The 25,135-nt window shown below is 38.7% G+C and overlaps 3 protein-coding genes and 1 long non-coding RNA gene across 12 annotated transcripts in view; 2 read left to right on the forward strand and 2 right to left on the reverse strand.

The window, feature by feature from the left end:
- The window catches only part of LOC118235581 (myelin-associated glycoprotein-like), a 62,491-nt gene extending 52,995 nt beyond the window's left edge, over positions 1–9,496 (forward strand). For 6 of the 9 annotated variants that reach the window (XM_035433077.1, XM_035433060.1, XM_035433085.1 and 3 more), the window contains one exon: positions 8,916–9,496. In XM_035433077.1, coding sequence (XP_035288968.1) covers positions 8,916–8,980 — 65 coding nt within the window. In that variant the 3' untranslated portion in view covers positions 8,981–9,496. Of the gene's footprint in view, positions 1–1,090; positions 1,162–3,031; positions 3,395–3,690; positions 3,982–4,701; positions 4,957–5,471; positions 5,745–6,059; positions 6,160–6,629; positions 6,778–7,630; positions 7,682–7,779; positions 7,850–8,899 lie in introns of those variants that run through there. The other 3 variants (XM_035433110.1, XM_035433120.1, XM_035433155.1) reach the window with 3 other exon arrangements.
- The window catches only part of LOC118235520, a 253,413-nt gene that overhangs the window by 111,531 nt on the left and 116,747 nt on the right, over positions 1–25,135 (reverse strand). The gene's annotated exons all lie outside the window — the stretch shown is intronic.
- Positions 1,059–24,120, reverse strand: LOC118236043. The gene is made up of 3 exons (XR_004766971.1): positions 23,943–24,120; positions 11,093–11,230; positions 1,059–1,113 (listed from the first exon to the last, which is right to left on the reverse strand). It is a non-coding gene; the product is annotated as an uncharacterized LOC118236043 (long non-coding RNA).
- On the forward strand, positions 11,732–23,115 carry LOC118235693 (myelin-associated glycoprotein-like). The gene is made up of 11 exons (XM_035433319.1): positions 11,732–11,857; positions 14,502–14,572; positions 15,927–16,289; positions 16,589–16,879; positions 17,614–17,868; positions 18,384–18,656; positions 19,074–19,173; positions 19,829–19,870; positions 20,669–20,719; positions 20,818–20,887; positions 22,519–23,115. Exons 2-11 carry the CDS (start codon positions 14,530–14,532, stop codon positions 22,600–22,602), a joined length of 1,572 nt encoding a protein of 523 aa, XP_035289210.1. The 5' UTR covers positions 11,732–11,857; positions 14,502–14,529; the 3' UTR covers positions 22,603–23,115.

Here is a 25,135-nt window from a genome sequence, read left to right on the forward strand (position 1 = left end):
ATTGCTGTAGAGCGGGAGAGTATGGTTTCAAGAGAGACAGCACATGCAAGAAGTGCAGACTCAACTGGCAACCTACTGTATCAACAATTCTGCTGAACATTAAACTGAGTTACACAAACAAGGACAAACCTGTCCTTACGGCCAGTAGACGACATTAAATGGACAAGAGCAAAGAACCACAGACTCAGGAAACAAAAAAGGAAATAAGCTGCACCTAATCAGGTGATAAGCCTTGTCTAGGCCTACTGTATTTACTGAGATTTTAATAGTCATGTGACTTTAAAATACAGCGCAGTATTTAAAAAAATGTTTTTTTATCTATTAGTTGTCATGGGTATATATATATATTGTTATTTATTGTAGACTATGCTGCAGAACAAATTACCCCAAGGGGATTATAAAGACTCTAACTAACTAACTGACTGACTAACTAACTAGTAGTATGTTACTTTATTAATGTATGACTGAAACCCGACACAATGCTCATGCTATTAAACGCTAATGCTGCATATGTATGTGAAATGCTGAAGCCTGTATTCAGTCAACATTTTAGTTTACTTTGAAATACAAATAAATGCAGGAAATAGTTTTTCTTCACAAACTCGGTTTAGCAGATTCATGTTCATGATTGCAGAACTCAGAAAGCTGACTATAAAAAAAGAAACAAAACGACAGAGGCATCTAAATTTAATCACAAATCCAAGTTAAGGCCTTCATGTATTGTTCTTTTAAAAAATATTTAAATGTTGATCAAAACATGCAGTTGTGTACAATCGTTAATATTAGCAATAAAAGGCAGTATACTGTGCAGTCTTATATTATATATTGTGTTTGTGTAAACAAAAAAATATGTTTAAAAAAATATGTATGTCCTTTGTCTCAACAATTGGTGTTTGTTTTACTTGAACCAGATGCCTTCAACCAAACCTGACCAAGCTTTTAACACTTTGCAGAGTTGTCTTGTATATCACTGTTTCTGCGGTTCAGTTATAAATAACCTGAGTTGAGGTTCAGTACTCCACAATGGACTATGTTTACTGTCTTTAAATGTGGTCCTATATCATGCAACTATTTCTTTCTCTTCCACCAGGCAAGGTCTTCCTCTGCATTCATCTGCAATGAGAACACAGGCTTTATGGTTTTATGCCATCTACTCATATGGTACTGTTTTTATTCTGTTGTTGCTCTTTCAGCTTGTTTACAGTAAGAATATGTTACATTACATTGGAGGCATTTAGCAGACGCTCTTATCCAGAGCGACCTACACAACTTTTTTTACATAGCACTTTACATTGTATCCATTTATACATTTATACAGCTGGATATATACTGAAGCAATGCAGGTTAAGTACCTTGCTCAAGGGTGCCTTTCGGTTACAAGCGCAGTTCCTTACCCACTGTGCCACACTCCGTCCTCTTATTGAAATTAGGAGAGAGTTTGGAGATTCACTTAATTGGTGATAAGTACACGCCTCATTATTGGCACTGAATGATTCTTGTTCACTTTGACATGAATAAAAGAAAAATGCTAAATTATTTATATTTGTTGAAGCCAAAATGGATTTGATTTGGGTGTTGGTGGTATTCCAAAAAAAATACAAAAAAACACAACTGGCCTTGGTGGTTACAGTGAGCCTGCCGTCATGGTTCTGTGTGTTCCTGTCTGTGTTCCCCCTGTTGGGCCGCCAAATGGCGGCACTTCTGTTTTGTGTCCTGCTCCCCCCTGTTAATTGTATGATTGTTTCCAATTGTCTCGTTATTCTATCATTGTTCCCACCTGTGTCTTGTTATCCCCTCCTTTTCTGGTTTGATTGTTTTTTGAGTTCACCTGTGTCTTGTTACCCCCTGTCTATTTAAGTTCTTTGTCCCCTTGACTCAGGTGCTGGTTCCTTGTGTTTGTTTGACTTACATGTATCTGCCTGCCAGTGTTTGTTTCCTACTTGTGTTTGATCTGTTTGAATGTACCTGCCCTTGTACTCTGCCTGCCTGTGTTCTGCCCTGCCTGTGTTTTTGAGTTCCTGTTGTTTTCTGTTTTATTAGATATTTTTTGAGTTTGTTTTTGCCCATCGTGGCCTTTTCTGTTCCCTGCTTGTTTGCCTGTCGTGTAAGTAAAGTCTTTGTTAATTTTCCCTTTTTGAGTTTGTTTTTTTTTTCCCTCTGCGTTTGGGTCCCCCTACTCGTTACGTGTCACCTGCACTTTTTAGCCAATAATATGTTAAAAGCTCAGGCTTGCCTAATTCAGTCAAGGTGATTGTAGCTACAATATCTGAAAGATGATGGAATCTAGATAATTAAGGGCAAAATAGCAGAACACAGAACTTTCTGCAGTTGCCTGTGGCATACATGGGGCGGAAGTGCAGTATAATGGGTAAGGCGCTGGGCTTGTAACCTAAAGGTCACAGGTTCAATTCTCACGTAGGACACAGCTGTTGTACCCCTGAGCAAGGTACTTCATCTGCATTGCTTCAGTATATATCCAGCTGTATAAATGAATGCAATGTAAAAGCCATGAAAAAGTTCAAAGTTGTACAAGTCGTTCTAAATAAGATCATCTGATAAAGGCTTGTAATGTAATATTCAAATTTATTTTGAAATATAACAGTGACATGTAAAATGTGTTTTTTTTTTTTGTTTACACTTACTTGAGCTCAATTAGTTAATCAGCGAGATACAAAGTCACAGATTAACAACAGTAGATTATTTTCTCTCCTTTAGAAAGAGACTAAAATGGCTGACCATATACATTTTGGCTAATTTGGAAAAAATGTTGCCAAGAAATTCAGAAACAAATCTAGGAGTAAAAACAACAAAACTAATATATTTACATTACATTTATTTAGCAGACGCTTTTATCCAAAGCGACGTACAAAAGTGCATATCATGGTCATTGGACAACTACAAAACACAGGTTTGATAAGGTACAATACTCATTTTGTACAGCTATTTCTACCCAAGAACACAATTCACACCATTTTAAAGTCTGTATGGAACATAATCTCATAATGTCACACTATGATTGTGTTTTTTCCAGTGCTAAATGTGCACGCGGCTTCATGGACTGCAGAAATACCACAAACAATATCAGCACTGCTGGGGTCGTGTGTCGTGGTTCCCTGCAAGTTCAATTACCCAGATCCCCCAAAAAAGCCTCCAGCAATGACAGGAATATGGGAAATGACCAACAACCAACTCATTTACCACCCGGACTCCTCCAAAGTGATGGAAGAATTCAGGGGCCGGGCAAATCTGATTGGGGATCTCACAGGAAAGAACTGTTCACTGAGAATTAATCACCTGAAAAAAAAGGACAATGGCCCATTTATTTTTAGGATAGAGATTCGTGACTTTGATAAGTACTCTTACACAGATAATATGGTCTCCATTGATGTCCAAGGTGCGTTTGAAGAAGTGTTCTCCATGTGGCTTATTAAAATCATGAGTATATACTGATAAGATCCTGGGTTAAAGTCATTGTAAAACATAAGCAGTTCCTTTTAGGTCTGTGCACTTTGGCTGTTGAAAGCCCCACTGCATGCTTGAGACCAGCTGTGATTGGAAATGTGTTTTCATGGCTTTATTCTCTAGAAATGTGACAGCTCACTTTGTTGACCAAAAACTGAAAATGATTCATTGGGAACTTGTAGCTTACAGATGGCGGTTTATTAGATGCTTGTTTTCACTTGACTACAGACTCTCCAGCCTCCCCACGGCTGACCGTGAGCGGGGAGGTCAAAGCAGGTGACGCTGTGACTGCTTCCTGCTCTGTGTCTCACTCCTGTCCCACGGAGCTGCCTCACCTGATCTGGAGCCGCAGTGGAACAACCACCAACCAATCAGAGGAGCTGCCCAACGGCCAATGGAGATTGACGTCAAACCTGACTTTCACTGCCACAAACTCTGACCACAACCAGCATCTGACTTGCACAGCAAAGTATCAGCAAGTCACATCTGTGCAATCTTCTAAAGTTTTGAATGTGGCATGTAAGTGGGCTATGTTTTTGCACAAAGCCTGAGGGATTTCACAATTCTTCAAAATGAGAACACATTTTGATAGCATCTTATTACGTTTTTTATAACACTGAATGTGGTACAGAGTATTATTGGAAATTGAAACTTACAGTAACAATTCAATTCCCCTTTTCTGAGAACAGTTTCCTTTTTAGTTGTTTAAAACTGACTGCTATCTATGCTTTTTACTTTAACTTTTTATCTAAGAATGAATTTAAATCACATGTTCCAAAACAGGTTTCCAGCCCTTGGAGGCTAAAGAAATAGGCACAGGGGATATAAGGAAAAATGGATACAATATTTTACATTTTCACAATTTATTGTATTGCTGCACATTTCATCAGTTACATATTTCAGGCTTTCACTTTGATCTGTATGTGCTTAGTATTATTATGATCAGCTAATTTCGGACATAAAACACATCTGGATATAGATGACGTATCATGTCTAGTTTCACACATAATTCACACAGTAATCACACATGTAACAGTGTATGAACAAGCCACTGCACTGCGGCTCAAAGCGTCAAACATTAACCGTTGGTAGAGTGGTACAGGAACTCTATCAGATGCTGGTCATTTTAGTTGGCCTTAAAAATACTAATGCCCTGGTCCAGATTGTACCACTTGCAGTGACTTGTCGAGTCATTTAAATATAATTTCAAGTCATCTAAAAACCGTGTTGTTCATCTAGATGCCCCAGTCCGTGTGGAGGTTGAGCCTGAGTCCACAGTGGTGAAGGAGGGAGATGCTGTGGAGGTGCAGTGCTCCAGTGACAGTAACCCTCCTGCACACGGCTACCAGTGGTACAACATCACTGGCACTCTGCTGTCAGAGGAACGAATCTACAAACTGCACAACGTGTCCAGACACACTAAAGCTCTCTACTGTGCAGCCATCAACACAGAGGGGCACAAGAACTCCACTCCGGCCAAGATCAGCGTGGAGTGTAGGTGCAGATCAAAACGTTTCATTTGGACAGTTACACAGGCCTTCACGTCTTTGTCGTCTGGCCTGAAATGAATACGTAATGACCATCTTTCTGAGCATATATCAGGTGAAGAGATGTGTTGGGTACACATTTGCAGTGTTTGATGGGTCTCCAGTTATCAGTGTTTTGACATAAAAATAAAATGGAGCAAGGATCTCAGGAGAGATCTGGTTGATTTTAAACTACAACTACAGATGTCTTTCTGTAAGAGGTCCAAATTGAATTAAAATTGCTGTGTATGTTTCATCTCCACATGAACTTGTGTAAGTTATTGTCAGGCCTCAACTTTTCCATTTATTTGCCCTAACATCATCAGCAGTGCACAAAGGCAGATGCTTAGTTTTTATCTTAAAATTTGGCTAGTTAGTCATCCGGGCATACATTTGGCAGGGTATTTAAATAAATTGAAAACTGTAGTTTAAAAAATCTAATAATAATCATAATAATAATAGGAATTCTTTAATAATTTCCAGACCCCCCAAGCATTGGAGCAGAATCAGGCTGTGTTGCAGAAATCACAGGGGTGAACTGCCGGTGCCTGGTAGAGTCCAGGCCCGCTAGCAGAGTCCAGTGGAAACTTGCAGATGGCAAAACTGAAAACAGCAGCAGCGTCCACAGCACAGATGGACAGGACTCCGCCACTGTTCACACACTGCATTTCCACCTGGGCCTTACTGATGTGGTGTCCTGCTACGCCAGCAACAAACATGGGAACGAAACAAGGGTCCTGGAAACCAACCGAGGAGGTGCTTTACCATTTTCCTTCACTATCAAAGGGATTTTTCTCAGTTCATATATATATATATATGAACTGAGAAAAACCCCTTTGATAGTGGCCCCATCAGGGCCAAGGACTTGTCTTTAGTTAATGTAATTTATCCAGTAGGCGGCAGTGTAGTATAATAGATAAGGAGTTTGTCTTAACCTGCATTGCTCCAGTATATATCCAGCTGTATCATTGGATACAATGTAAATCGCTCTGGATAAGAGCGTCAGCTAAATGCCTGTAATAATCCAGTACAGACCTGCCATCCCAATTAATCTGGAATTTATCCTCACAGGAGTACTGATGGCCATCTACTTATCAGGCTCGGCTGCTTCTGCCTTTGTGCTCATATTGGTTATTTTATTGCTGTGGAAATGTTCAAGACGAAAAAAACGGTAAGTGTTATTTAGAAAACCCCTCACATCAGACTGGAAATTTCATAATATATGCCCTGGAGATATGTTTTAAAAGAAGTAGTACTGCAACACAGATTATATAAAGTGAGAAAATGCACCGTTCACTTTTCAAAGGGAGTACAAGACTTGTACAACGACACAGTACAATGTTGCAGTTGCAGTAAGTGCTCAGTTTGATTGTGTACGTAACTGCAACATACTGGAATGCTTATGAAACCGTGTTAATAATTACTGGTGGACTGATTACATCAACATGCAAGCCACCCGCAGGCTGCTGTTTGTATGCTTTATGTTTCGACATATATGGGATTATGTTTAGATGGACCAGGAAATCGAAAGTTCATTGCCTGCAGTGAAGCCTTCTTTTTGCCTGATTTTGTTTCTTTTTGCTTCTATAAATGTCCCTATGCTTTGTCAATTCTTTGACATGCCTTTTACATTTAATATAGATTATCCCCTGAAACTGGGCTGGCTGTTGTTTGGATGAATTTGGTACGAAATGCAAACCGAAGTGCTCAGAGGATGTCACATCATAGGCCCACCTACCTACGCTTATGTTTTAGCATACGAAATCGCTAATTAAAATGTGGCGAATGAAACATGTATAACATTTTTTTTTGTTGCTTTTAAAGTGTGGAAGTAAAGATAAACCCTGTCTACTCAACTGCAGGCCTGTAGGTCTCCAAAGTATGCAACAGAAAAATGTGCATATTCAGTATAGACAAAAATTAATACTATTAATTAACAGCGAACAGTAACTAGCTGCATACTTAATTAGCTATATAATTAAATGTGGTCCAAAAGGAGCATTTAATTATATAACTAGGTTTCATGCTACACTCACTACCAATTTCTACCTAGTCATAGCTTGAACTAATTGTTTGGAACTCTGGTTCAAAAGTTTTTTGAACAATTAACACAAGCCAAAAAACAACTGCCTTTTGTTGGTTAGCAAAATCCATTTTTAAAATATAATAATTTTTTAAAAACTGCAAATTTATTCTTAAAAATCGCCTCAAGAATGTACATACAGACTTGCAGACAAGCACGCAAATTTGACAAGGATGATTTCAGTTTAAAAAGTAGGTAATAGCTCCAGACAATCATACTGACACATCTGGCACAGGTTTTTAAGGCATGTCAACAAATTGTTGTCAGACTCTTGACCAGCATACCCCACTACAGCTCTTTCTTAATGTGACAAAGAGTCATATTTTCCACATCAAATACGAGCTGAACTAGTAGCAACTGGTGCCGTGGGAGTGGGATACTACACACACTATCTAAGCAGTGGAGATTTCAGTCGGCGATCAATAGTCCTCACTTTTGCTGATTAGCCGTCTGTTATCTGTAGTTTTCTGTCCGGCTCACGGTGAATTTTGCATGACACACACACTTAATGTGCCGCGGCGAAGGTCTAGGGTGTGTAATACTTGTTTTATTTTCACAGCGATGACCAGCATGTGGGAACACAGGAAAACATAGCGCCAGCCAAATCCCAGTAGGTCTCTAAAGTACACAGATGAAAAGTATTCAGACTCATATTCTGATTAAACATGAATGAATAATGCTGAATTGACTGTCTTTAATGCCATCTAGCAGCAGGGGAAAGGGGCCTGTTGAAGATCCGTCCGCTCCCGGGGGTGATAACATTTATGTTAACAGTGCGGTAAGTGCCTGTAGCACATGAAACGAAGTGTTCTTTCTGGGTTAAGTGAGCAGCCAATTCTAGAATTATTGGCACCCTTCATGAAAGTGAGTAGAATGACTGTAAAAAAATGAAAGCATACAGTGGGGCATATTTTACTTTACATTACAGCATTTAGCAGATGCTCTTATCCAGAGCGACTTACACAACATTTTAAACAGCATTTACCTTGCATCCATTTATACAGCTGGGTATGTACTGAAGCAATTCAGGTTAAGTACCTCGCTCAAGGGTACAACGGCAGTGTCCTACCGGTGAATCGAGTCTGCGACCTTAAATTAGGTTACAAGACCAACTCCTTAGCCATTATACTACACTTCCGCCTACTGGATAGATTACATAAACTAAAGACAAGTCCCTGGCCCTGATGGCATATACCTAAGAGTACTCAAAGATTTAGCTGAGATCATCTTTAAACCACTGGCAGAAAGTTTTGGACAGACTATAGAAAATGCAGAAATACCAGAGGACTAGAAGCAAGGTAGTGTAATGCACACACACACACATATATATATATATATATATATTAGGATATATATATTAATGGATATCCAAGCCCAGTTCCTTACCCACTGTGCTACACTGCCCATTTTCGGCTCTAACGTAAGGGGGAGCCACATGCTGTTATCTTAACACAATTTTTCAGAAACAAAGAGTTTTTATTGAGTAATACATTTTTTTTCTGCAGAACATACAGTAGGTTTCAAAATGATTGGCATCCCTATGATTAATATCTGGTTATGCCTCCCCTGGAGACAGTTTTTTAAATATTGTGTAGGCTCTTTGTGCCTGGTGTGAAATAGTGTCTAATTGCATGGTCCATAGGAAACAGTTCCAACAGAAAGTATGAATAGAGGTAATCTTTTGCACAGTAATGGGGTAGTGCACACATGCACAACCCTGGAGGCATAACATCACTATACAAGCTTTTCTGGAACTGCAGGAAGTATAACGTCTGTGCATTTGTGTCTGAAATGAAATGGTTTCACTGTGTTCCTTTTCTATTTCCAGACACCATATTTTGAAGAAGAAGAAGAAGAAGAGGACGATTATGAGAATTGTTTTAAAGAGGACATTTATGCGAACATGTAATGGCACAAAGTTGGCTTGTCTTAAGAAAAACCTGCTGCTTTAACATACGTGATCCGGAGGCAGTTCAAGTGATGACTATGTATTGAAAAGGCCTTTGTCACACTACAGGAATTTTGATTCAAAGTCTCCATGCACACATTTCACAAATGATATTTTTTTTATTGGATATAGCTTGTGCGCGATGTGAATAAGGCTTGTGATTTCTGTCAGCACGTCTATTACTGAACGGCCATGAAGATTGAGGTTTTGGTATCACAAGAATCATAAGAACTATTAATTCTGTTCTCTAGTACGTGTGCTGGGTGTTTGGAAAGGATCCTTTTGATTTTTAACGGTACATTACTTGATGTCTTATTTCAATATTGTTTATTAATATTGCCTTATACTGCTTTGCAGGCCTACGTGTATTGTCACCAAGTATATTACTATAATCGAGAGCGAAACATTTATATTTAATTCATTGATTATTTTGTGTTCTGAGAATATCTTTGCTGCAATAAATAGTTCACGGTGTTAGAGGGGTCAGCTTTTGTGATAAATATATGGCCCTTGTACGATAGATGGATGGATGGATGGAAGACTGTCAAACTAGTTCTAATATCACACTAGACGCACTAGACTCTGAATTACATCAGAGGAACAAGAGGAACAGGGAAAAATGGTTGCAAAGCTACTGTGATTCCAAATTGAATAAGGATGGAAGACGTCCTGACAATGGCTTAAATGATTCAAAATTAAACTGTAAATCTACAATGTTCAGTTCACGAATTGTGTATTACCACATTGTGCATATTAATGCACAAAAAAACATAGCTCTCGCCAAATTTTTATGGACCAAACAGTGATGAGCAAAAATATACTGGTTTTTGTCTCAAATCAACTCCTAGCTTTAGCCAGTTAGTCAGTGAAATGCCAGCCACAACAACAAGGTAAGGCAAGTAAAAGCTCACCCTTTGGTGAAAAGATTCCACGGACACACATACATCCATCCATTATCTATACCCGCTTATCCTGAGCTGGGTCCATCCATTATCTATACCCGCTTATCCTGAGCAGGGTCCATCCATTATCTATACCCGCTTATCCTGAGCTGGGTCCATCCATTATCTATATCCTGAGCAGGGTCACGGGGGGCACTGGAGCCTATCCCAGCATGCATTGGGCGAGAGGCAGGAACACACCCTGGACAGGCCGCCAATCATACACACCATTCACTCGCTCACTCATACCTATGGGCAATTTAGAGTCTCCAATTAGTCTACCTGCATGTCTTTGGACTGTGGGAGGAAACCGGAGTACCCAGAGGAAACCCATGCGGACACGGGGAGAACATGCTAACTCCACACACAAAGGCCCCAAGCTGAGATTCGGACCTACGACCTTCTTGTTGTGAGGCTACAGTGCTACTCACTGCACCACCCTGCCGCCGGACACATACAGTTAAATGCAAAAATATCGGTGATATTTGTTTTTTTGGCTTTTCTACTCTAGCACATTGAAATTAAAATATTGAGTATGGGGTTAAAGTGCAGACTGTCAGCCTTAATTTGAGGACATAAACAGCTGTAACCGTGTAGGAATTGCAACACTTTTTATAAATAGTCCCCCATTTTAGAAGAATCTCAGCCTGGGGCCTTTGTGTGTGGAGTTTGCATGTTCTCCCCGTGTCCGCATGGGTTTCCTCTGGGTACTCCGGTTTCCTCCCACAGTCCAAAGACATGCAGGTAGGCTAATTGGCTGCTCAGCTGATTCTTGCTGAATACCAGCTGCATGGCATTGATTAATATACATGACACCCAAAAAAGGTCTAGAGTTGATTCTAGGTGTGTAATTTGCAACTGGAGTCTGTTGAGGTTATTTGAACTAGGTGTCAATGTCAGTAAATTAGGCCATCATGAGACTACGGAATAAATTGATCAGAGGCATAGCCAAAACTTTGGGTGTGTTAAAATCAATTGTTTGATATAGTGTAAATCTAATGTGTTAGAGTACACAGCCAAAACAAAAATACTGTCCCAGTAATTTAGCATTTAACAGAATATGTAACAATGCATATGTATAATGATGAAATTCATTTGTAAATGAGAGACCAATAATACAGGAATGGCTTACCTTTTACCTTCACCGATGCACCGAAAAGATTCAACAGCAAAATCCTCTGTGAGAAAGCCGTCCTACACTCCTCTCTACCTCTACCGTAACAGGAAGCCAGAGGCAAACTGTGGAGGGGTGATGTGGTTAATGCGCCATCTGCTGGTGGAGAGGGAGCGGTTTAGCTGGCCTGCTTACACAGCTGTTATTATTAAATTATTCAGTAACTGTTTATATGCTCTACTGTACGTATATTATATTACTATGACTAAAAATCTATTTACAGTATAACCAAAATATTTGACATGATTAACAAGTATAATATAAATAGACAGGGATTGATTTAACTTTATAATTTGGAAGATGTAATTTTGCCCCATATGTTTGTTTTGGCTTTATACATTTCATTTCATTTTTAATACATAAGCAGGATGGTAAAAAGTAATTTTACAGAAGCAACACTTTTTTCACATGGTGTGCCTGTGGTAGGTTCCTTGTAAGGCTGTGCTACAGAGATGAGCTGGAAATGTTGAGTTGTATTTAGCACAATAGAAATGTGTGATCAAAACAGTTATTACTGTATGACCAATCAGACCAACCAGTTCATATGAGTGTTTATGAAATTAGCTCAGTTACAAGGCAGGAAGTTGTCTTTTATTATTAGGATGTGGTACATGATGCACATTAACAGTCAGACCTGACCAGTTGTTTGATCGTGTCTTCATCGGCTGCACAAATCGAATAATCTTGCGAGGATTACAGTGAAACAGAATTATCAAAGTGCAGGTATGTATTGATGTGGCTGTGTGCTGATTTTTAAATTATGGGTTGGTTATGTTTTAGGCATTTAGGTGTATGCTACCACCTATTAAAAGCCATAATTTGACAACTATTTGCACAATCTAGATGAAATATTGGATATTTTAGCCTGACATTATGCTCTTTGATTGTGCTGGATTACATTTCATGTGTTATTTTGAATACAAATTAATATTATAGTATTCTTTCCATTACCTTGTGAATGAACTGGCACTAATTGACTGCATATTTTGTGTAATATTGTGTTTATATTGTGCAATTAATTTTATTTCTGGCAGGTGATTTACGTGTTTTTTTTTTTCTTATGTGGGCTGTTTTCTGAGATGATGGTTGGGACACACTGGTAGAGAGATGTTGTAAACTGAAGTGAACCCAGCAAATTAGCCAGCCCAGTCAAACTGTACAGTTAAACAATCCCAACAAAACAAAGCAGAAAAGCAAAACAAAAATGCTATAACTTATTTTAAATGTTTGGCGTCAGTAATTTAGGCTTTTTACTTTACTGACATTTAGCAGATTCTCTTATCCAGTTACTTATAATGAAAACTGTGCAAATATTTGGGATTGAATTGCTGTAGAGCGGGAGAGTATGGTTTCAAGAGAGACAGCACATGCAAGAAGTGCAGACCCAACTGGAAACCTACTGTATCAACAATTCAGCTGAACATTAAACTATGTTACACAAACAAGGACAAAACCTGTCCTTACGGCCAGTAGACGACATTAAATGAACAAGAGCAAAGAACCACAGACTCCGAAAACAAAAAAGGAAATAAGCTGCACCTAATCAGGCGATAGCCTTGTGTAGGCTTACTGTATTTACTGAGACATTAATAGTCATGTGACTTTAAAATACAGCACAGGGTATTATTAATGAAAGATGAAACATTTTATACATACATTTCAAAAACATAATCTTTGGTATATAAAGTGCAGTATTTAAAAAAATGTTTTTTAATCTATCAGTTGTCATGGGTATATATATATATTGTTATTTATTGTAGACTATGCTGCAGAACAAATTACTCCAAGGGGATAATAAAGACCCTTACTAATTAACTAACTAACTAACTGACTGACTAACTAACTAGTAGTATGTTACTTTATTAATGTATGACTGAAACCCGACACAATGTTCATGCTATTAAACGCTAATGCTGCATATGTATGTGGAATGCTGAAGCCTGTATTCAGTCAACATTTTTGTTTACTTTGAAAAACAAATAAATGCAGGAAATAGTTTTTCTCCACAAACTCGGTTTAGCAGATTCATGTTCATGATTGCTGAACTCAGACAGCTGTCTGTAAAAAATAGAAAAAAAAAGAAACAGGCATCTAAATTTAATCACAAATCAAAGTTAAGGCCTTCATGTATTGCTCTGTACAACATCAGAAGGATTCGACCATACCTGACGCCGCACTCCACCCAGCTGCTAGTCCAGGCTACAGTGACCTCTCGCCTTGATTACTGCAACTCTCTCCTTGCAAGCCTGCCAGCTTATGCCATACAGCCACTACAGATGATTCAGAATGCCGCTGCCCGACTCATCTACAACCTCCCCAAATTCTCCCACGTCACTCCTCTGCTGCGATCACTTCACTGGCTACCGTTCGCCGCCAGGATCCGGTTCAAAGCCCTGACCCTTGCCTACACTGCTGCCAACAGGACAGCCCCCATCTACTTGCAGGACATGACTCAATTCTATGTGCCTGCTCGACCACTCCGCTCTGCGGCAGTAGGGCGCCTTGTAACCCCTCCCACCCGCCCAAAGGGATCACAGAGCTTCTCCACCCTAGCTCCCCAGTGGTGGAACGAACTCCCCGTCCCTCTCCGAACCTCCCCCTCACTACCCATCTTCCGCCGTGGCCTGAAGACTCATCTCTTCAGACTATATCTAGACTAACCACCACCACGCTGTATATTTCACTCTTTTATATAAAAATAAAAAAATAAAAACCCTTTTCCTGTCACTTGTTACATGTTGCCCCATCCCAACCACTCTTGGTAATTTGTATTTGTCCTAATACTGTAGCTTATTCTTCTGCCTAGTTGGCTTTGCAGATGTTAGGCCAGAATAGTGTTCACTGTTCTCCGCTAGAAATAGCTGTACAAAATAAGTATTGTACCTTACTGAACCCGTGTTCAGCAGTTGTCTACGACCATGAAATGCACTTTTTTTGTACGTCGCTTTGGATAAAAGCGTCTGCCAAATGAATGTAATGTAATGTAATGTTGTTCTTTTAAAAAATCTTTAAATGTTGATCAAAACATGCAGTTGTGTACAATTGTTAAATATTAGCAATAAAAGGCAGTATACTGTGCAGTCTTATATTATACATTGTGTTTGTGTAAACAAGAAAATATGTTTAAAAATATGTATGTCCTTTGTCTCAACAATTGGGGTTTGTTTTACTTGAACCAAATGCCTTCAGCCAAACCTGACCAAGCTTTTAACACTTTGCAGAGTTGTGTTGCATTTCACTGTTTCTGCGGTTCAGTTATAAATAACCTGAGTTGAGTTTCTTGAGGTTCAGTACACCACAATGAACTATGTTTACTGTCTTTAAAAGTGGCCCTATATCATGCAACTATTTCTTTCTCTTCCACCAGGCAAGGTCTTCCTCTGCATTCATCTGCAATGAGAACACAGGCTTTATGGTTTTATGCCATCTACTCATATGGTACTGTTTTTATTCTGTTGTTGCTCTTTCAGCTTGTTTACAGGAAGAATATGTCTATTCACAAGTCACGTAGTAGAGGCAGAAACTTTTTCATCTTTTCAAGACCAGGCTTGATATGGTGTTAGACACTAACTAGTCTGTAGGTACTTAGACCACTAGGTACAATATAGTCAGGAATATGGCAAGCATTGTTGGGCTGAATGGCCTGTTCTCATCATTATGTTATGTTAAGAAATGTTAAGAAAGGTCTTTTGTCCATAGTCAAACTGTAACTTACTTTGCTACTCATTATTGAAATTTGGAGAGAGTTCTGAGATTTCACTTAATTGGTGATAAGTACACACTAAAATCCCTCATTGTTGGCACTGAATGATTCTTGTTCACTTTGACATGAATAAAAGAAAAATGCTAAATTACTTATATTTGTTGAAGCCAAAATGGATTTTATTTGGGTGTCCGTGGTATTCCAAAAAAAAAAAAAAAAAAGACACAACTGGCCTTGGTGGTTACAGTGAGCCTATGCTTTTCAGTCAATAATATGTTAAAAGCTCAGGCTTGCCTAATTCAGTCAAGGTGATTGTAGCTACAATATCTGAAAGATGATGAAATCTAGATAATTAAGGGCAAAATAGCAGAGCACAGAACTTTCTGCAGTTGCCTGTGGCTTACATGGGGCGGAAGTGCAGTATAATGGGTAAGGCACTGGGCTTGTAACCTAAAGGTCACAGGTTTGATTCTCAGGTAGGACACTGCTGTTATACCCTTGAGCAAGGTACTTAATCTGCATTGCTTCAGTATATATTCAGCTGTATAAATGAATGCAATGTAAAAAAAAATTTAAAAAAAAGTTGTATAAGTCGTTCTAAATATGATCATCTGATAAAGGCCTGTAATGTAATATTCAAATTTATTTTGAAATAAAAACATTGACACATAAATGTGACTGTTTTTTTTTTTTGTTTACACTTACTTGAGCTCAATTAGTTAATCAGCGAGATACAAAGACACAGACTAACATGTAGATAATTTTTTTCTCTTTTAGAAAGAGACTAAAATGGCTGACCATATACATTTTGGCTAATTTGGAAAAAGTGTTGCCAAGAAATTCAGAAACAAATCTAGGAGTAAAAACGACAAAAAACTAAAATATTTACATTATTTAGCAGACGATTTTATCCAAAGCGACATACAAAAGTGCATATCATGGTCATTGGACAACTACAAAACACAGGTTCAATAAGGTACAATACTCAATAGTACAGCTATTTCTAGCCAAGAACACAATTCACACCATTTTAAAGTCTGTATGTAACATAATCTCATAATGTCACACTATGATTGTGTTTTTTTCCAGTGCTAAATGTGCACGCGGCTTCATGGACTGCAGAAATACCACAAACAATATCAGCACTGCTGGGGTCGTGTGTCGTGGTTCCCTGCAAGTTCAATTACCCAGACCCCCCAAAAAAGCCTCCAGCAATGACAGGAATATGGCATATGACCAACTACCAACCCATTTACCACCCGGAATCCTCCAAAGTGATGGAAGAATTCAGGGGCCGGACAAATTTGACTGGGGATCTTGCAAGGAAGAACTGTTCACTGAGAATTAATCACCTGAAAAAAAAGGACAATGGCCGATTTATTTTTAGGATAGAGATTCGTGACTTTAAGATGTACTCTTACACAGATAATATGGTCTCCATTGATGTCCAAGGTGCGTTTGAAGAAGTGTTCTCTATGTGGCTTATTTTTTAAATCATGAGTATGTACTGATAAGATCCTGGGTTAAAGTCATTGTGAAACATAAGCACTTCCTTTTAGGTCTGTGCACTTTGGCTATTGAAAGCCCCACTGCATGCTTGAGACCAGCTGTGATTGGAAATATGTTTTCATGGCTTTATTCTCTAGAAATGTGACAGCTCACTTTGTTGACCAAAAACTGAAAATGATTCATTGGGATCTTGTAGTTTACAGATGGCGGTTTATTAGATGCTTGTTTTCACTTGACTACAGACTATCCAGCCTCCCCATTGCTGACTGTGAGCGGGGAGGTCAAAGCAGGTGACGCTGTGACTGCTTCCTGCTCTGTGTCTCACTCCTGTCCCACGGAGCTGCCTCACCTGATCTGGAGCCGCAGTGGAACAACCACCATCCAATCAGAGGAGCTGCCCAACGGCCAATGGAGAGTGACTTCAAGCCTGACTTTCACTGCCACAAACTCTGACAACAACCAGCATCTGATTTGCACAGCAAAGTATCAGCAAGTCACATCTGTGCAATCTTCTAAAATTTTGAATGTGGCATGTAAGTGGGCAATTTTTTTTTTAACATGTTTTTGCACAAAGCCTGAAGGATTTCACAATTCTTCAAAATGAGAACTAACACATTTTGATAGCATCTTATTACTTTTTTTTTTAACACTGAATGTAGTACAGAGTATTATTGGAAATTGAAACTTACAGTAACAATTCAATTCCCCTTTTCAGAGAACAGTTTCCTTTTTAGTTGTTTAAAACTGACTGCTATCTATGCTTTTTTACTTTTTATCTAAGAATGAATTTAAATCACATGTTCCAAAACAGGTTCCCAGCCCTTGGAGGCTAAAGAAATAGGCACAGGGGATACAAGGAAAAATGGATAAAATATTTTACATTTTCACAATTTATTGTATTGCTGCACATTTCATCAGTTACATATTTCAGGCTTTCACTTTGATCTGTATGTGCTTAGTATTATTATGATCAGCTAATTTCGGACATAAAACACATCTGGATATAGATGACGTATCATGTCTAGTTTCACACATAATTCACACAGTAATCACACATGTAACAGTGTATGAACAAGCCACTGCGTTGCGGCTCAAAGCGTCAAACACTAACCGTTGGTAGAGTGGTACAGGAACTCTGTCAGATGCTGGTCATTTTAGTTGGCCTTAAAAATACTAATGCCCTGGTCCAGATTGTACCACTTGTGGTGACTTGTCGAGTCATTTAAATATAATTTCAAGTCATCTAAAAACCGTGTTGTTCATCTAGATGCCCCAGTCCGTGTGGAGGTCGAGCCTGAGTCCACAGTGGTGAAGGAGGGAGATGCTGTGGAGGTGCAGTGTTCCAGTGACAGTAACCCTCTTGCACACGGCTACCAGTGGTACAACATCACTGGCACTCTGCTGTCAGAGGAACGAATCTACAAACTGCACAACGTGTCCAGACACACTAAAGCTCTCTACTGTGCAGCCATCAACACAGAGGGGCACAAGAACTCCACTCCGGCCAAGATCAGCGTGGAGTGTAAGTGCAGATCAAAACGTTTCATTTGGACAGTTACACAGGCTTTCACGTCTTTGTCATCTGGCCTGAAATTAATACGTAATGACCATCTTTCTGAGCATATATCAGGTGAAGAGATGTGTTGGGTACACATTTGCAGTGTTTGATGGGTCTCCAGTTATCAGTGTTTTGACATAAAAATAAAATGGAGCAAGAATCTCAGGAGAGATCTGGTTGATTTTAAACTACAACTACAGATGTCTTTCTGCAAAAGGTTCACATTGAATTAAAATTGCTGTGTATGTTTCATCTCCACATGAACTTGTGTAAGTCATTGTCAGGCCTCAACTTTTCCATTTATTTGCCCCAACATCATCAGCAGTGCACAAAGGCAGATGCTTAGTTTTTATACTAAAATTTGGCTAGATAGTGATACAGGCATACATTTGGCACAGTATGTAAATAAACTGAAAACTGTAGTTTAAAAAATCTAATAATAATCATAATAATAATAGGAATTCTTTAATAATTTCCAGACCCCCCAAGCATTGGAGCACAATCAGGCTGTGTTGCAGAAATCACAGGGGTGAACTGCCGGTGCCTGGTGGAGTCCAGGCCCGCTAGCAGAGTCCAGTGGAAACTTGCAGATGGCAAAACTGAAAACAGCAGCAGCTTCCACAGCACAGATGGACAGGACTCCGCCACTGTTCACACACTGCATTTCCACCTGGGCCTTACTGATGTGGTGTCCTGCTACGCCAGCAACAAACATGGGAACGTAACAAGGGTCCTGGAAACCAACCGAGGAGGTGCTTTACCATTTTCCTTCACTATCAAAGGGGTTTTTCTCAGTTCATATATATATATATATATATATATATGCATTATATTACCTTGCTTTTAGTCCACTGATATTTCTCCAGTTTCTAAAGTCTGTCCAAAACGTTCTGCCAGTGGTTAACAGATGATCTCAACTAACTCTTTGAGTACTCTTGGGTATATGCCATCAGGGCCAAGGACTTGTCTTTAGTTAATGTAATTTATCCAGTAGGCGGCAGTGTAGTATAATAGCTAAGGAGTTGGTCTTAACCTGCATTGCTCCAGTATATATCCAGCTGTATCATTGGATACAATGTAAATCGCTCTGGATAAGAGCGTCAGCTAAATGCCTGTAATAATCCAGTACAGACCTGCCATCCCAATTAATCTGGAATTTATCCTCACAGGAGTACTGATGGCCATCTACTTATCAGGCTCGGCTGCTTCTGCCTTTGTGCTCATATTGGTTATTTTATTGCTGTGGAAATGTTCAAGACGAAAAAAACGGTAAGTGTTATTTAGAAAACCCCTCACATCAGACTGGAAATTTCATAATATATGCCCCCGAGATATGTTTTAAAAGGAAGAGGTACTGCAACACATATAATATAAAGTGAAAAAATGTACCGTTCACTTTTCAAAGGGAGTACAAGACTTGTACAATGACACAATACAATGTTGCAGTTGCAGTAAGTGCTCAGTTTGATCATGTACGTAACTGCAACATACTGGAATGCTTATGAAGCCGTGTTAATAATTACTGGTGGACTGATTACATCAACATGCAAGCCACCCGCAGGCTGCTGTTTGTATGCTGTATGTTTCGACATATATGGGATTATGTTTAGATGGACCAGGAAATCGAAAGTTCATTGCCTGCAGTGAAGCCTTCTTTTTGCCTGATTTTGTTTCTTTTTGCTTCTATAAATGTCCCTATGCTTTGTCAATGCTTTGACATGCCTTTTACATTTAATATAGATTATCCCCTGAAACTGGGCTGGCTGTTGTTTGGATGAATTTGGTACGAAATGCAAACCGAAGTGCTCAGAGGATGTCACATCATAGGCCCACCTACCTACGCTTATGTTTTAGCATACGAAATCGCTAATTAAAATGTGGCAAATGAAACATGTATAACATTTTTTTTTTGTTGCTTTTAAAGTGTGGAAGTAAAGATAAACCCTGTCTACTCAACTGCAGGCCTGTAAGTCTCCAAAGTATGCAACAGAAAAATGTGCATATTCAGTATAGACAAATATTAATACTATTAATTAACAGCGAACAGTAACTAGCTGCATACTTAATTAGCTATATAATTAAATGTGGTCCAAAAGGAGCATTTAATTATATAACTAGGTTTCATGCTACACTCACTACCAATTTCTACCTAGTCATAGCTTGAACTAATTGTTTGGAACACTGGTTCAAAAGTTTTTTGAACAATTAACACAAGCCAAAAAACAACTGCCTTTTGTTGGTTAGCAAAATCCATTTTTAAAATATAATCATTTTTTCAAAACTGCAAATTTATTCTTAAAAATCGCCTCAAGAATGTACATACAGACTTGCAGGCAAGCACGCAAATTTGACAAGGATGATTTCAGTTTAAAAAGTAGGTAATAGCTCCAGACAATCATACTGACATGTCTGGCACAGGTTTTTAAGGCATGTCAACAAATTGTTGTCAGACTCTTGACCAGCATAGCCCACTACAGCTCTTTCTTAATGTGACAAAGAGTCATATTTTCCACATCAAATACGAGCTGAACCAGTAGCAACTGGTGCCGTGGGAGTGGGGTACTACACACACTATCTAAGCAGTGGGGATTTCAGTCGGCGATCAATAGTCCTCACTTTTGCTGATTAGCTGTCTGTTATCTGCAGTTTTCTGTCCGGCTCACGGTGAATTTTGCATGACACACATGCTAATGTGCATGGAGGTTGTCGTGGCGATGGGCTAGGGTGTGTAATACGCGTGTCATTTCTTGTTTTATTTTCACAGCGATGACCAGCATGTGGGAACACAGGAAAACATAGCGCCAGCCAAATCCCAGTAGGTCTCTAAAGTACACAGAAGAAAAATATTCAGGCTCATATTCTGATTAAACATGAATGAATAATGCTGAATTGACTGTCTTTAATGCCATCTAGCAGCAGGGGAAAGGGGCCTGTTGAAGATCCGTCCGCTCCCGGGGGTGATAACATTTATGTTAACAGTGAGGTAAGTTCAATAATTTAATGTTGCCTGTAAGCACATGAAAGGAATAGAGTTCTTTCTGGGTTTTAAAAAAACATACTATTTTAGATCAAGTGAGCAGCCAATTCTAGAATTATTGGCACCCTTCATGAAAGTGAGTAGAATGACTGTAAAAAAATGAAAGCATACAGTGGGGCATATTTTACATTACATTACAGCATTTAGCAGATGCTCTTATCCAGAGCGACTTACACAACATTTTACACAGCATTTACCTTGCATCCATTTATACAGCTGGGTATGTACTGAAGCAATTCAGGTTAAGTACCTTGCTCAAGGGTGCAACGGCAGTGTCCTATCCAGTAATAGATATCCAAGCCCAGTTCCTTACCCACTGTGCTACACTGCCCATTTTCGGTTCTAACGTAAGGGGGAGCCACATGCTGTTATCTTAACACAATTTTTCAGACACAAAAAGTTTTTATTGAGCAATACAAATTTTTTCTGCAGAACATACAGTAGGTTTCAAAATTATCCCTATGATTCATATTTGGTTAAGCCTCCCCTGGAGACACTGAGTTTCTTTCTGTAATGTCTGCCACAGTTGCAGAATACTTTTGGAGGGATATTGGACCACTCATGCATGCAGAATAATTTGAGATCCTTGATATTTTTTATGTTTGCGCTTGTGGACTGTTCTCTTCAATTCAGACCACAGGGTTAGGGTTAGGGTTCAAGTCGAGAGACTGAGATGGTCATTGCAAAAACATTGATTTTGTGTTCATGCAACCATTTCTGTGTTGATTTTGATGTATGTTTGGGGTCATTGCCTTGTTGAAAGGTCCCTCTGTGACCAGGTCTCAACTTCCTGGCAGAGCCAACCAGGTTTTGAGCTAAAATATCCTGGTACTCAGTGGAATTATTTATGCCATCAACCTTAACAAGAGCCCCTGGACCATTAGCAGGAAAACAACCCCAAAGCATCAGTCATCTTCCACCATATTTTTCTGTTACCCCAGTGTTTTTGAGAAAAATTATATTAGAAAAAAATGTTTATTTGAGTAAAAGCAGTTTCCCCAAATGTTTCATCATAAATTTTGAAACACAATGTGTATTATTTATTGTATACGATCATTTTGTTTGTTTACATGAAGGGTGCCAATAAGTTGACTGTATGTTTTTTTATTGCCTGAGGCAGTTCTATGTAATCTTAGATACTTATTGATAATGCACCTGCTTTAAAATAGCTGGCAGAGGGGACTTTTGGAGTTATTAGTCTAAGGGAAGGAAGTACCCTTCATTGAACTCAGAAGCTGCTTGTACCATGATGTCATTTTTACTGAGACTGTACATATGAACCTATTATTTCATAGCATTAAATTCACCATTGTAAATGTAAATTTGTTTTTTTATATTGTGTAGGCCCTTTGTGCCTGGTGTGAAATAGTGTCTAATTGCATGGTCCATAGGAAATAGTTCCAACAGAAAGTATGAATAGAGGTAATCTTTTGCACAGTAATGGGGTAGTGGACACATGCACAACCCTGGAGGCATAACATCACTATACAAGCTTTTCTGGAGCTGCAGGAAGTATAACTTCTGTGCATTTGTGTGTGCAATGAAATGGTTTCACTGAGTTCCTTTTCTATTTCCAGACACCATATTTTGAAGAAGAAGAAGAAGAAGAAGAGGTGGATTATGAAAATAGTTTTAAAGAGGACGTTTATGCAAACATGTAATGGCACAAAGTTGGCTAGTCTTAAGAAAAACCTGCTACTTTAACATACGTGATCCGGAGGCAGTTCAAGCGATGACTATGTATTTATAAGGCCTTTGTCACACTACAGGAATTTTGATTCAAAGTCTCCATGCACACATTTCACATATGATACTTTTTTTATCGGATATAGCTTGTGCGCGATGTGAATAAGGCTTGTGATTTCTGCCAGCACGTTTATTACTGAACGGCCATGAAGATGGAGGTTTTGGTATCACAAGAATCATAAGAAGGGTTAATTCTGTTCTCTAGTACGTGTGCTGGGTGTTTGGAAAGGATCCTTTTGATTTTTAACGGTACATTACTTGATGTCTTATTTCAATATTGTTTATTAATATTGCCTTATACTGCTTTGCAGGCCTACGTGTATTGTCACCAATTATATTACTATAATCGAGAGCGAAACATTTATATTTAATTCATTGATTATTTTGTGTTCTGAGAATATCTTTGCTGCAATAAATAATTCACGGTGTTAGAGGAGTCAGCTTTTGTGATAAATATATGGCCCTTGTACGATAGATGATGGATGGATGGATGGATGGATGGAAGACTGTCAAACTAGTTCTAACATCACACTGTGTGAATTACATCAGAGGAACAAGAGGAGCAGGGAAAAATGGCTGCAAAGCTACTGTGATTTCAAATTGAATAAGGATGGAAACCGTCCTGACAATGGCTTAAATGATTAATAATTGATCTGTAAATCTACGACGTTCAGTTTACGAATTGTGTATTACCACATTATGCATATTAATGCACAAAAAAACATAGCTCTCGCCAAATTTTCTACGGACCAAACAGCGATGAGCAGAAATATACTGGTTTTTGTCTCAGATCAACACCTAGCATTAGCCAGTTAGTCAGTGAAATGCAAGCCACAACAACGTCAGGCAACACTTTTTATAAATAGTCCCCCATTTTAGAAGAACAAAAGTAATTGGCTGCTCAGCTGATTCTTGCTGAATACCAGCTGCATGGCATTGATTAATATACATGACACCCAAAAAAGGTCTAGAGTTGATTCTAGGTGTGTAATTTGCAACTGGACTCTGTTGAGGTTATTTGAACTACGTGTCAATGCCAGTAAATTAGGCCATCATGAGGCTACGGAATAAATTGATCAGAGACATCAACAAAATCAGCTGTTTGATACAGTGTAAATCCAATGTGTTAGAGTACACAGCCAAAACAAAAATACTGTCCCAGTACTTTTGCATTTAACAGAATATGTGGCAATGCATATGTATAATGATGAAATTCATTTGTAAATGAGAGACCAATAATACAGGAATGGCTTACCTTTTACCTTCACCGATGCACCGAAAAGATTCAACAGCAAAATCCTCTGTGAGAAAGCCGTCCTACACTCCTCTCTACCTCTACCGTAACAGGAAGCCAGAGGCAAACTGTGGAGGGGTGATGTGGTTAATGCGCCATCTGCTGGTGGAGAGGGAGCGGTTTAGCTGGCCTGCTTCCACAGCTGTTAGAATTTTTCAGTAACTATTTATATGCTCTACTGTACGTATATTATATACTATGACTAAAAATCTATTTACAGTACAACCAACATATTTGACACGATTAACAAGTATAATATAAATAGACAGGGATTGATTTAACTTTATAATTTGGAAGATGTAATTTTGCCCCATATGTTTGTTTTGGCTTTATACATTTCATTTCATTTTTAATACATAAGCAGGATGGTAAAAAGTAATTTTACAGAAGCAACACTTTTTTCAAATGGTGTGCCTGTGCTAGGTACCTTCGTAAGGCTGTGCTACAGAGATGAGCTGGAAATGTTGAGTTGTATTTAGCACAGTAGAAATGTGTGATCAAAACAGTTATTACTGTATGACCAATCAGACCAACCAGTTCATATGAGTGTTTAGGAAATTATCTCAGTCACAAGGCAGGAAGTTGTCTATTGTTATTAGGGTGTGACACGTGATGCACATTTTCAGTCAGACCTGACCAGTTGTTTGATCGTGTCTTCATCTGCTGCACAAATCGAATAATCTATCAAGGATTACAGTGAAACAGAGTTATAAAAGTGCAGGTATGTATTCATGTGGCTGTGTGCTGATTTTTAAATTATGGGTTGGTTATGTTTTAGGCATTTAGGTGTATGCTACCACCTATTAAAAGCCATAATTTGACAACTATTGGCACAATCAAGTTGAAATATTGGATATTTTAGCCTGACATTATGCTCTTTGATTGTGGTGGATTACATTTGATGTGTTATATTGAATACCAATTAATATTATAGTATTCTTTCCATTACCTTGTGAAAGCCCGGTTAAACTGTACAGTTAAACAAACCCAACAAAACAAAGCAGAAAAGCAAAACAAAAATGCTATAACTTATTTTAAATGTTTGGCGTCAGTAATTTAGGCTTTTTACTTTACTGACATTTAGCAGATTCTCTTATCCAGTTACTTATAATAAAAACTGTGCAAATATTTGGGATTGAATTGCTGTAGAGCGG

Source organism: Anguilla anguilla, chromosome 1 (genome assembly GCF_013347855.1).
Source record: "Anguilla anguilla isolate fAngAng1 chromosome 1, fAngAng1.pri, whole genome shotgun sequence".
Classification (NCBI taxonomy): Eukaryota; Metazoa; Chordata; class Actinopteri; order Anguilliformes; family Anguillidae; genus Anguilla; species Anguilla anguilla.

What these genes read in the sequence shown, in the direction of transcription:
- LOC118235693 (XM_035433319.1), top strand. Translation starts at nt 14,530, where the DNA reads ATGAGAACACAGGCTTTATGGTTTTATGCCATCTACTCATATG. An exon ending in TTATGCCATCTACTCATATG is followed by an intron (nt 14,573 to 15,926) that starts GTACTGTTTTTA and finishes GTTTTTTTCCAG; the next exon opens with TGCTAAATGTGCACGCGGCT. An exon ending in TAAAATTTTGAATGTGGCAT is followed by an intron (nt 16,880 to 17,613) that starts GTAAGTGGGCAA and finishes TTGTTCATCTAG; the next exon opens with ATGCCCCAGTCCGTGTGGAG.